Source organism: Salvelinus namaycush, chromosome 12 (assembly GCF_016432855.1).
Source record: "Salvelinus namaycush isolate Seneca chromosome 12, SaNama_1.0, whole genome shotgun sequence".
Classification (NCBI taxonomy): Eukaryota; Metazoa; Chordata; class Actinopteri; order Salmoniformes; family Salmonidae; genus Salvelinus; species Salvelinus namaycush.
In genome coordinates this window covers 44,362,006-44,374,284 of record NC_052318.1, presented here as the reverse complement: position 1 = coordinate 44,374,284, position 12,279 = coordinate 44,362,006, and the positions used below count along the sequence as shown (strand labels likewise).

General features: G+C 39.0%; 1 protein-coding gene across 2 annotated transcripts; it reads right to left on the bottom strand.

Annotated features, from left to right (window-relative positions):
* Positions 1-4,299: 4,299 nt before the first annotated feature.
* On the bottom strand, positions 4,300-11,373 carry LOC120057301 (beta-1,4-galactosyltransferase 4-like). Of its 2 annotated transcripts, none has more exons than XM_039005869.1 (7): positions 11,292-11,373; positions 9,556-9,975; positions 8,722-8,954; positions 8,396-8,583; positions 8,050-8,172; positions 5,669-5,773; positions 4,300-5,566 (listed from the first exon to the last, which is right to left on the bottom strand). In XM_039005869.1, the coding sequence occupies exons 2-7, from the start codon at positions 9,836-9,838 to the stop codon at positions 5,431-5,433; spliced, it is 1,068 nt and encodes a 355-aa protein (XP_038861797.1). In that variant the 5' UTR covers positions 9,839-9,975; positions 11,292-11,373; the 3' UTR covers positions 4,300-5,430. The 2 variants fall into 2 exon arrangements, with proteins under 2 accessions (XP_038861797.1, XP_038861798.1); XM_039005870.1 differs by having other exon boundaries at positions 11,240-11,307.
* Between the last annotated feature and the right edge of the window lie 906 nt (positions 11,374-12,279).

Here is a 12,279-nt window from a genome sequence, read left to right as displayed (position 1 = left end):
TTTAGAGATTACTGACCCCTTTTATCCACACTTTTTTTTTGCCATGGTCCTAACAGGAAATCTGCTCTTTGCCTTCCTGAATGCTCCCAAAGTACACAATTTCCTGTACAGAGAGCCTTGTTTGGAAAACAAAAACAGACTGGTTCTTAAGGAAGGGGGAAGTGGGGGGAGAGTGAAATGAGGGCTTTAAGGGCACAGATGGGAAAACTGGGAAAAAGGACACATGGTTCTTGTTACTGACTGCTTAGCAGTTTAATCCTTTTCCCTCTAAAGCAGACTGAAGCTCCAACCACGTGTTTGAAGTACACTTCCTCATATCAAATTAATGTTTAACGGATCAGAATGAATCAATACTTTAAAACAACCTTACTAAAACTCAGTAGGCCTAGATACATAGCTACTGCGTTGGTTGAAAGACATTCAGGGTTTTCCATTTCATTTTAAAGCATATACCTGGATCTACACAACTGATGGACGTCGGATGTGGAATAAACTTAACACATTATATCACTTTTGAGGTCTGAAAACATCAGACAAAATTTGGAGTGAATAAAACTATAACTTTAAATGAACATAGGCCGACTACAGCTATACATTTCTTTGATTTGGTTTAAATTGTTTCTTGGCAATCTGTAGAACTGTTGAAACAGCATGGTCTTGTAGCCCTCCCTGTTCAAACAAGAAATAAGTACACTACCAAATACCAAGTGAATTCACATGCCCTTGCTGTTCCTTAGGTAGTGTCAAGTAGAGTCAAACAAGGGTGTTTATAGTTGTAAGCTATAACTTGGGCCCATAGCTTTTCCAGGTGAGGTTATGTTGTCAGGTCCCTAACTTTAGCACTAGGTCTTTAGCCATTAAGGGTCATTTAATTGAACATTTGTTTTGGCTTAAAATAAAGTTTCCAGTCAAGTGACCAGGCTTGCTGAGCCATTGAGATAACAACCCACGTAGGGAGTCAATAGTTTCGACATATCCTGAGTATTTTATTTTATTTTTTCGAGGACAGCTGGCTAATAGTACAGTAGGACGCTTTGCTGTGGTTTTATTATAATTTTAAGCTCTTTATGTCTGCTGTAGTGCGAAGTACATTTCAAACTCTACATTCTATGATATCATGTGATATCTTGTTTGCTGGGCTCAAAGCTTAATGTTTCAAATGTCAAAAGTTAGCCTTTGGTGCCCTGGCCATCCTGGCCTCCACTGAACAAAGCTTTCTTTCTGCACCACAGGAAAAAGAGATGACATCATTTTGCCCATACAAAGGCTCGGACATCACACTCCTTCCCCTCTTTGGTTCCCTCCACAAGACTGGACTGGTGAAACTAGTGCTCCCTTCAGAGCACAGCCTTCAAACTTGTAATCAAAAACTACTATACTGAACAAAAATATAAAACGTAACATGTAAATTGTTGGTCCCATGTTTAATGAGCTGAAAGAAAAGAGCCCAAAAATGTTACATATGCACAAAAAGCTTATTTCTCTCAAATTTTGAGCACAAATTTGGTTACATCCCTGTTAGTGAGCATTTCTCCTTTGCCAACATAATCCATCCACCTGACAGGTGTGGCATATCAAGAAGCTGATTAAACAGCGTGATCATTACACAGGTGCACCTTGTGCTGGGGACAATAAAAGGCCACTCTAACAACACAATGCCACAGATGTCTCAAATTGAGGGAGCATGCAATTGGCATGCTGACTGCAGGAATGTCCATCAGAGCTGTTGCCAGATAATTTAATGTTCATTTCTCTACCATAAGCCTCCATCATCATTTCAGAGAATTCTAGTTGGCTGGGCCTAGCTCAGAAGTGAGTGGGCCTATCTAGAGGTCGACGGATTATGATTTTTCAACGCCGATACCGATTATTGGAGGACAAAAAAAGCCGATACCGATTAATCGGCCGATTTATATAAATAAATAAAAAAGGTTTATATATATATATCATACACACACACACATTTTTGTAATAATGACAATTGCAACAATACTGAATGAACAATGAACACTTTAATTTCACTTAATATAATACATAAATACACACACACAGCTCTGAAGTGACAATGATACTGAAGAGTCTGCTTAGGAGACAAATACTCTCAACTGTTTGAATAAAAATAGAGTTTAAGTTACCTGTGATGAATGTTGAAAACAAAAACTGTCATTTCTATATGCAGGAAATCCTATTTTAATAATGGGCATGGTAAGAATTGACGACCAAAGTGCGAGTCATAATTCCCATGACACCTTCTAGCAAAATCTGAAAAGCGGTTCCTACATTTATATAGGATATTTTTTAGATTCACTTAAAATAAGGTCTGTGTTTCGTGTAGGTTTACACCACCTTGCCAATTTTATAACTGTGTAGATATCCATAGGACAAGGTAACTCTGATCAATATTGGCTAAATATAAGCGAAGATCATTTTTTTTGTAGAGTGGATTTATGAAAATATGTTGACAAACGTTACCTTATCCTAGTGAGATTTACACGGGTATCAAAACGTCAAGGCGGTTTAAGCCTGCACGAAACACAGACCTTATTTGAAGTAGATCAAGACATTCTCTACGGAAGACATGAACGGTAAAATTACGAAGGAACCCCTTTCAAGTTCAGCCGCAAGTTATTACAGGAATTATAACGCGTCGACTATTTCTCTCTAAACCATATACCTTTGACTAATCCGGAAACTATCAATTCGAAAACAAAACGTTTATCTAACGGGTGGCATCCATGAGTCTAAATATTCCTGTTACATTGCACAACCTTCAATGTTGTCATAATTACGTAAAATTCTGGCAAATTAGTTCGCAAAGAGCCAGGCGGCCCAAACTGTTGGATATACCCTGACTCTGCGTGCAATGAACGCAAGAGAAATGACACAATTTCACCTGGTTAATATTGCCTGCTAACCTGGATTTCTTTTAGCTAAATATGCAGGTTTAAAAATATATACTTGTGTATTGATTTTAAGAAAGGCATTGATGTTTATGGTCAAGTACATATTGGAGCAATGAGTCATTGATTGATTGTTTTTTTATAAGATAAGTTTAATGCTAGCTAGCAATTTACCTTAGCTTACTGAATTCGCGCCACAGGCAGGCTCCTCGTGGAGTGCAATGTAATCAGTGTTAGAGCATTGGACTAGTTAACTGTAAGGTTGCAAGATTGGATCCCCCGAGTTGACATGGTTAAAAATCTGTCGTTCTGCCTCTAGGCCGTCATTGAAAATAAGAATGTGTTCTTAACTGACTTGCCTAGTTAAACAAAGGTGTAAAAAAATATATATATATATATATATAAAAAGATATATATTAAAAAAAAAAAATAGGCAAATTGGCGCACAAAAATACCGATTTCCGATTGTTATGAAAACTTTAAAATCGGCCCCGATTAATCGACCATTCCGATTAATCGGTCGACCTCTAGCCTATACCCTCCCAAGCCCACCCATGGCTGCGCCCCTGCCCAGTCATATGAAATCCATAGATTAGGCATTAATGGATTGACTAATTTCCTTATTTTGACTGTAACTCAGTAAAATTGTTGAAATTGTTGCATTTATATTTTTATTTTGTATAGATAAAAACGTTATATTCCATCTTGTCCATCATTTATAGAGCAAAGTAGAGGGTGAAGAACAGGGACTTTACAAATCAGTATCATCAACCCACTGTCTAAACAATCACATAGCAAATTCAAAGAATAGCCCTAACTAAAAACACACTTGAAAATGACTTTGTTTATAGAAATAGATCATTTATTTCTCTTCAATTCACAAGTCCCATCTGATTCATGTCTCTCCCCACCTATAATACAATCTACAAAACTAAAAACGTTATTTTGAAAGGAAAAGATTCAAGAGAGAAAGGTCTCACCGAACAAGGCACTCTTAATTAATCAGTCATTATGGCATCCCAAAACATATTCTAAACATCAATAATTTATAAATCATCAGATAAAGTAGGAGCACAGAAAGAAACAAATGTTGAACGCTACAGTACTACTCATATAGCTGTAACCTCACACCATGCAAATATGAATGACGCATAACTTACAGAAGCATATATGTGAAAGAGCAGGCCATACCAAAACCATATTAAAATATATAAAACATTTAAACAATAGTCTTATATGATATGATAAATAACATTGTTAAAACAGGCATAGACTAAGAATACATTTGAGCAAAACGGTGAAAGTGTCAAAGGCAGTAGGTGGCTCTTAACAGCCTAAATGGGACAGCTTGCTTCAACTCAAGATGGCCCACATGGACCTAGATGGGGGGGTAGATGGAACCTTTGTAACTTTCCAATGGAGCAGAATGTTTTTTTTTTTTTTTTAACTGGTTGGATTGATATTTTTACCATGTAGGCACCTGCAACTTCCCACAGGTGAGAAATGACACAGTAAACGAGAACTTGCCTCCAACCAAATTATTTAGAATGTTGAATAAGTTATTGCAGGCCATTTGACTTCGATGTGAAAAATCTAAATTTCAGTTGTTTTGGGGAGGGAGGGGGGTCTGTGCAGTTGTAAAACCTACAAATACACAAGTGAAGAACACATGTTTTGGTTTATTTCAACTTATTTGAGAATAAATAGTGAATCATGTAAGGGTGGCAATATATTTGACCGGAACTGTATAGCTCAGCAATAAGAAAAAAAAGGAATGGACCTCTGGTACTTTTACAACTGGACGAATTAAGGCAACAGAAGCAAAGTATTTTACAATATTAGACATTTGACTAAATTTGTGTTTTTGAGTTACTTCACAAATCTTGTAGCAGCATATTCAAAATATAAAACTTGTGATGTCTAGAAAATGAAGCCATCTACACTGTGATATTGCTGTTGTCTGTTGTAATAAAATTGCATAAAAACTACAATTAATTTCCATGTAGCATACTTTCACAAATGTGAGAATGATTCATATATGAAAACGTGATCCTTGCGTCCTATGTTGTCCCTTGTTTCCCCATCTTACCTTCTACATTCATCAATTCATGTAGGAGTGATTTGAGAACAATTCTTGGTTCCCATTTTTATTTGACAACCAGAGACTAAGAAATTACCAAATCCAGGATTCTTTATAAAAAAAAAAAATGACAACATGCTCTATTAGAATGCAAATACTTGTTGAAACAATCAAGTCACAGCAAACCTCTAACGCAGAGCAAAATTTAATTGTGGTTTTATTCTCACCCCTAGAAACTACTCACCAGTTTTGACTGAAGGGCTTCCAGACTTTACGTTATTAGGACCTGGCAATATTAAGTGCCCTGCTTGGAATGGTTTACAGTGAAAACTTTTGCTTACCAGCTACTGCCACTGTTTGTTAGGGCAGGTACATAACATGTAGGCATGGACATACCAGAGCACCATTACTGTATTCAATGCAGTAAATCAAGACAGATGCTCTGAAGCCTCAGTGCAGTGGTTTGCCAATGTCCACTGTGACATTAATGTACAGAGGTGGCCTCTCAACTGAGAGAGTACTGTAGGAGCAGGTGTTAAGGCCATCCGTTCTCCAGACTTGAGGTGTCCGTCCTAACAAGAGCATCCTGTGAAGGAGGACAATTTCAGAATAAAAGGAATTAAATGACGAATAATAGCTTATGATTACAGCAAGCAATTTATAAATTGATGTGTCCACAGTGACTCACCGGTCTTTATTAATTTCGTTGCCGCTATCTCTTTTATGAAATACCATGGTATAGCGTGCTATAAGAGGGGGTGGCCGTATAATCTTCATTTTCTGGAGCTCCACCCTATCAGAGACAAATTAAATCAATCGATAACATCCCGCATTGACTAAGATGTAGGACACAAATGGAGTAAGGTCCAAAAATTGTACATTAAGCCAACATGGTTAGGACTGTTGCGGTGACCGTATTACCGCCACACCGGCAGTCATGAGTCATGACCGCAGTTAAATTCCACGTGACCTTTGTGTCATGCTGATCTCCTTTTATGCACTGCTAACTACTATCAGGTCGCTAATGACCTGGTACTCAGGGCTCTATTATCCCTCTAACCACTGACATCAATGGAAATAAGATTAGGGAGGTAAGGCAATAAATAGGCCATAGAGGTGAAATAATTACAATTTAGTATTAACACTGGAGTGATAGATGTGCAGATGATGATGTGCAAGTAGAGATTCTGGGGTGCAAAAGAGCAGGAATATAAATAGCAATATGGGGATGAGGTAGTTGGGTGTGCTATTTACAGATGGGCTGTGTGCAGGTACAGTGATCGGTAAGCTGCTCTGACAGCTGATGCTTAAAGTTAGAGAGGGAAATATAAGTCACCAGCTTCAGTGATTTTTGCAATTTTTTCCAGTCATTGGCAGCAGAGAACTGGAAGGAAAGGCGGCCAAAGGAAGGATAGGCTTATGAGCCCAAGCCCAAAAAAGAAACTGAATTAAATGATTGCAACCTTATAGAATGCCATGCGTAATATGCGGTAGGCTGAAAAACATAAAACAAAAATTATTTAAGATGTCTTTTGTACAAACGGTCTAGCCTATACTCCAAAATTAAACAAAAATCGAGTAATCGCCTTTGAGTGTGGACTGTATTACTATGCATACTGGATGGACTGGTTACCTTACGCTACACTCCAAAATATCTATGAATGAGTCTGGGAGAGAACATATAGCAATGCTGTTGGTTCATTGATTGTGCAGGGCGGCTTACCGTTAGCCTACAATTAGTGAATTTGGATATTATTTGGATTTTGAATAGCTTAACAATAGGGATTTTTTTTATATTTTCATAATTAAATTCAGTGGAACAATACCTTTAGCTGTGCAGAACATCTCACCGCAACGTGTTTCCAGCTCCTCCTCTCTCCTTTATTCCTTTCTCGAACGCGCAGACAGCCCAACAATAGTTTAGTAAAATATGTTGTTACGGGAAAAAAAGTTACTATCGATGTTCCCGAACAGATTTCACTTGGTTTCACAAATTAAGCATTGGGTAGCTGCAGGAACAAGATTGGAGCGCCCATGGCATACAGAGTTTGGGCAGAATATATCCTGTCGCGCAGCGAGAGCATGCACCTCAAACAGTGGTTGACGCCTGGAGTGAAATAAGTGTCCTTATATTTGTTTCTCAGCTGCTCGTATAAAGCACATGCTCCGCTATAAAACCGAAGTAGCCTACAAAACGGACCGACGGGAAAGCGTTTGGCCTCCATTCGCTATTCGAGTACATACAGATGTATTTTTTCCCCTGCCCATTTGATAATGGTCCAATCTAAATCAAAACTAATTTGACATATTAGTAAAGACAAGATTAAATTGAGAATAGTCTGATGTGAAAATATGATCACTTGATGAGAGAACAGCTGTGCAGCCTGAGGCAAGGGACAGAGCAGAGCGCAAGCTTTATTTAGCTGCTTCCCAAATCATTAAAAAGCCTAAAGTCGCACCATGCAGTCCATATACGTTTTGATTTCTAAGACATTTTAAGGTTTGTATCATTCACAACTAAAGTTTCCCCCCCAAAAAAAGCATATAGAATCTGTTTCAAATTATCACTTTTATGCTCAACATAGCCACTTCATAGGAGCACTTGCTACGGAATGCAAAAAATATCCTCCTTTTATTCAGCTAAGTTCAATTATATTCTTCTTACTATAAAATCATATAAAATAATGGCACAGGACTTAAGCATATCTTGTCAGCTAAATGAACAAGCCTACAGCATATGTCAGTGGGCCAACTCATATTCTGTTCTTCTGAAATACATTTTCTTCATATCATAAAGTTTCTTTAGACCCGACTAAAATAATGGATTTATTGTGATGGTATATATGAAATTGATTAATTAGACTTAAAAAAAATAAAAAAATATGTAGATGTTCCAAAGGTGCGCATCAGCGACTTGTATGAGTGGAGGCCTGGATATGCTAAATGTGTTCCAGCTAATTAACGGTCAATTACCATGAGACCGGCACTCTTTTGCATGACAATAATCGGTGAACAAAATTTCACGACCACCACAGCCCTAACCATGGTTAAAAGTAATAGGGGTCTCACCTGATGCGAAGGTCATCATCCTCCCCACCCCATCCCCAGTAAGTGTTTGAAAATCCGTTCACTTTGTGAAACTGGTCCTTCGTCATGGCCGTCACCCCTCCAAAGTACCCTTTGTATCGCAATCTACGAGAGCAAAAAAAAAAAAAAAGCAAGACATTACAGACCTGTTCCCAGGACTTTGATTGAACATTGGTAATAATTGAAATGTTAAAAAGTGAATTTGGTATGAATAGTCCATTTATAGTGATAGCTGCCACATCACTTCGGACATGCTGTTGAGAGAGCATATAGACATTTACCTGCTTTTGCATAAAGGTGGACATGAGTTGAGAGCTAAGATATTTACTTGTATCCTGTAGCGTTCCTGCCGACCACTAAGTGTTTGGGCTGTTGGTCACACTTGTATAGGTTGTAGTCGTTCTCTGGAACCAGATCCACGTCATGAAAAACAAAGCAATCCCAATCGTAGTCCTTGAGTGCCTCCAAGTACCCCACATTAAGTAGCTTGGCACGATTAAACGTCACCTCTCCAGCCTGTCACAACACACAAATCAACCACAAACATCAACCTTTTTCAAGTTCAAAGTCTGTAACCCTTATCGGCTCAAAAATCGATACAAATATAATTGAGGAAATGACATAATGTAGTGTAACTTCATATGACAGTAATACCTGGTGGATGACGTAGATGCCGTAGTGCAGCTGCTGCCTCTGAAGAAAGGGGTGCAGGTGATGCAGGAGGTAGAGGAGGTGTTTCTCCCGGTTACGGTGAGGGATGAGGATGGCCACACTCTGCTGGGCGAGGCAGTCTGGAGGCTGGTATTGGCCCTCAGCCACTCCACTGTTCTCACTCTCCACCTCCTTCAGCGTTAGAGAGTCCTCGAATGTCAGCTTCAGGGCTCCACCTGTAGGCAGAAAATAATAGGCATGATGAAAACCTAGACAACTAAATTGTAAAGTCTTACGGAGAAACTAAATTGCAATATATTTACATGGCACTAATTTAAAATACAATATCATGAACTAAAAAACAGCATGGTCTGGACAGATAATTACAAACGTGTGTGTGCATTCTGTTTGGGCCACAGACATAAACACAAGCCGTCTTCAAACAGGAATTTATGTTGATGGAAACCCGCTGTAACGCTGTGCCATCTGCCTCCCATATGATGTAAGCCTTATTACAACAGTTGTCCACTTCCTGTCAACAAGGAGCCATTTTATGTAGGCTACATGCAAACTGTTACCACATAGGCTACAGTCTGAAAATAATCAAAATGAGCCTCAGCCTAGCAATGTTTGAGTAATAAATCATGCGGTTACACAATCCCTACATTGCACATTAAAGTATTCACTTGATTACCAATGTTCTTCTCTCCACACTGCACATAATGTTCTTTACAAGGAAGTACACAGTAACATGGCATTATCATCAGTAAGTAAGCTATAGCAAAGCCTGTATTAAGCTTACAATAACATCTGTGGATACTGTGTAGCCCTACTTACGAAGCAGTGGTGATTTCTCAGGACAGCTTTCTTTTGGTGGTGGGGTGTCAGGGAGAGGATTGGAGAAGACTTGCGTCACTGTTTTCCATGAGTATTGTATGCCCCCCCTCAGGACCTCAGCGTTATCCTCAAGTGTCTGTGCTGACCTATGTGTATCCTGAATTGCTTTCACTGTTTCGCCGACAAAAGTGGCGATCCAAGCCAAAACAGAGACAGAGAGCAGCAACAGTATCATATACTTCCACCTCCGGAAGTACCTGGACACAGCAGGACAGACTCCCATGGCTGATTGGTTGTACAGGTATTAAATCCCTCAAAATGTGGGAGGCTTCAATCTTGGTTTATGACATCTGGTTCTCCTTTGCAGCAGCCACAGGAGAAATTACTTAGTAGAGAGCACCAGGCCCCCTGACATTCAACCTATGATGACAACATTCTGGATGAGTTTCATTATTTTTGTCAGTTAAAAAAAAATGTTTGTCATGTAAAAAAGCATTTGGGTACTTTATATTATTTAGTTGATTTTCCAGAAAATATAGTTGCATGTGAAGGAAGGTGTGCCACTTAGAGGAATTGAGTTCCTCTGACTGCTGTACCTGTTATGTAAAATAAAATATTTCAGTTCCATTGACACTTCCTACTTGAATTTATAGCATTTGACTAGTGCATTATGCAAAAAGTAGCCTCAGGTGCCCGGGCTTTGGTGAAAGCGGCTAGGCCTATGCGACAACAGAATTCACAGTACTTTACATTGGCTGTGCACTGAGGCGTTTAATCTATACACACCCGGCTCTATGTACTCCCAGCTACACTCCACCCAAAAGAAACGGTAACTGAAGTGGAACGATTCTCTTTTCTACTTCCTCACACCTGTTTGCGCTTTGGTTTCATGTTGACACAATTACAATCCATTGTCTTTCAATGCACATTATTCAGGGATGTCCTGGATAGTAATCTTAGGCTTTAACTGTAGCCTGCTTTTGTGTGTGCTAAGCTTAGACACATCACATGTTGCCACGTTGTTCTTATTTCTCCTTCTCTATTCACATAACCAAAATGGGATACCTATCCTAATCAAAACGGTCATTAGCTAAAATGACTAAACAACAGGCCCAGGACAAAATATTCAAATTTACTGTAAAAAGACAACTTGCTATAAAGTCCTTGCACTACTAGCTAGTTACCTATCATGACATGAGCAGTGGAATTTAAACATGACATGTTGTGCAGAAAGCCAGTAGCCTTCTGCACAATTGTACAGTCAGGGAATTAATGTAAGTTGTTGTTTGAATGTTGCCTGTTACACATTCAACGTTCCTCAAACTGGCTGTAGTTAGCTAACTTAGCTCGATGCTGACATCTTTTTGGGTGGTCAAATGAATTGATTTATTAGGGTCACACATAAATATAACGTTAACCTGACTTGCAAACTGATTGTTCTCTGAACAGTGACACATTTTACTTTAGAACTTAAGAAATGGCTCGTGTAGTCCTGCAACCAAAAGCTAGTATTTAACTAGCTAAGTAACGTTAGCTAGCAAGTAGCTCGTGAAGTCCAATGTAGATAACAGCTTTTTAGCTTGCTGAAACTAAACAACAGCTATTACTGCGACCACATTGGGTTAGCTATTTCGGTATGAATGAAGTCCCGGAGAATACGGGTTTAAATGTACACAGCAATTACCATATTTAACGAGAAATACATGTTCTTAGAGAATGATGAGCGGATGTCTTACTTGCCAGTTGCCTAGAGTTCTTCTGCTGTTGTTTTGGGCAGCTGGCTGGCCACTCCCCGTTGGTACTACTCCTGCAAACGCCGTTCTAGAAAGATATGCGCGTTCAAGACTCACACATGAACGTCAAATAGAAAAATAAGGGGTAGGGTGACCACATGTCCCGGATTGTTTGGGACAGTTCCGAATTTTGGCCCATTGTCCCTCAACCAAACAATCATGTCCCGCATTTTATCAACAAATTCAAACACCACTCGTTTAGAAAAATAAGTTGTCCTGTATTTCAGTCAGACGTTCCAACCTGTCTATTATAATCACGTTGCGCTTATGAAAATATATCATAAGGATGTGGTACTGGTGATGTTAAACACGTATCCAATCGTTGTTGAGATCTGATATTTTGTGCAGCGCAAAACGAGACAGTAGGCCAATGTCATAGGACTATCGTCAACCAAATCACATTTCTCAAATCCTAAATTCCAGCTAAATTTGGAGACAGTTAGGCCTAAATCGAACAACCTCCCTCCTCATAGAATTCATTCAAAATAATAATAATAATAATAATGTTTGTGAGGTCTGGGATCCGCTCGCCTACCAAGAATTCACAAAATGGGACAAACACCAAATTGACTCTGCATGCAGAATACTGCAAAAATATCCTCTGTGTTCAACGTAAAACACAAAAATAATGCATGCAGAGCAGAATTAGGCGGTTACCCGCTAATTATCAAAATCCAGAAAAGAGACGTTATATTCTACAAACACTTAAAAGGAAGCGATTCCCAAACCTTCCATAACAAAGCCATCACATACAGAGAAATAAGAAAGCCTAAGAAAGCTGGTCCTGGGGCTCTGTTCACAAACATAAACAGACCTCACAGATCCCCAGGACAGCAACAGAATTAGACCCAACCAAATCATGAGAAAACAAAATGATAATTACCTGACACATTGGAAATAATTTACACCGATGGCAGACTTGGCTCTCAAG

Excerpts from the sequence above, each read along its gene's own strand:
- LOC120057301 (XM_039005869.1), bottom strand. The coding sequence starts at position 9,838 with ATGGGAGTCTGTCCTGCTGTGTCCAGGTACTTCCGGAGGTGGAAGTAT. Across the intron at positions 8,955-9,555 it reads TGAGAAATCACCACTGCTTC|GTGGAGCCCTGAAGCTGACA; the intron begins GTAAGTAGGGCT and ends TTCTGCCTACAG. Across the intron at positions 8,173-8,395 it reads AGGAACGCTACAGGATACAA|ATTGCGATACAAAGGGTACT; the intron begins GTAAATATCTTA and ends TTGCTCTCGTAG.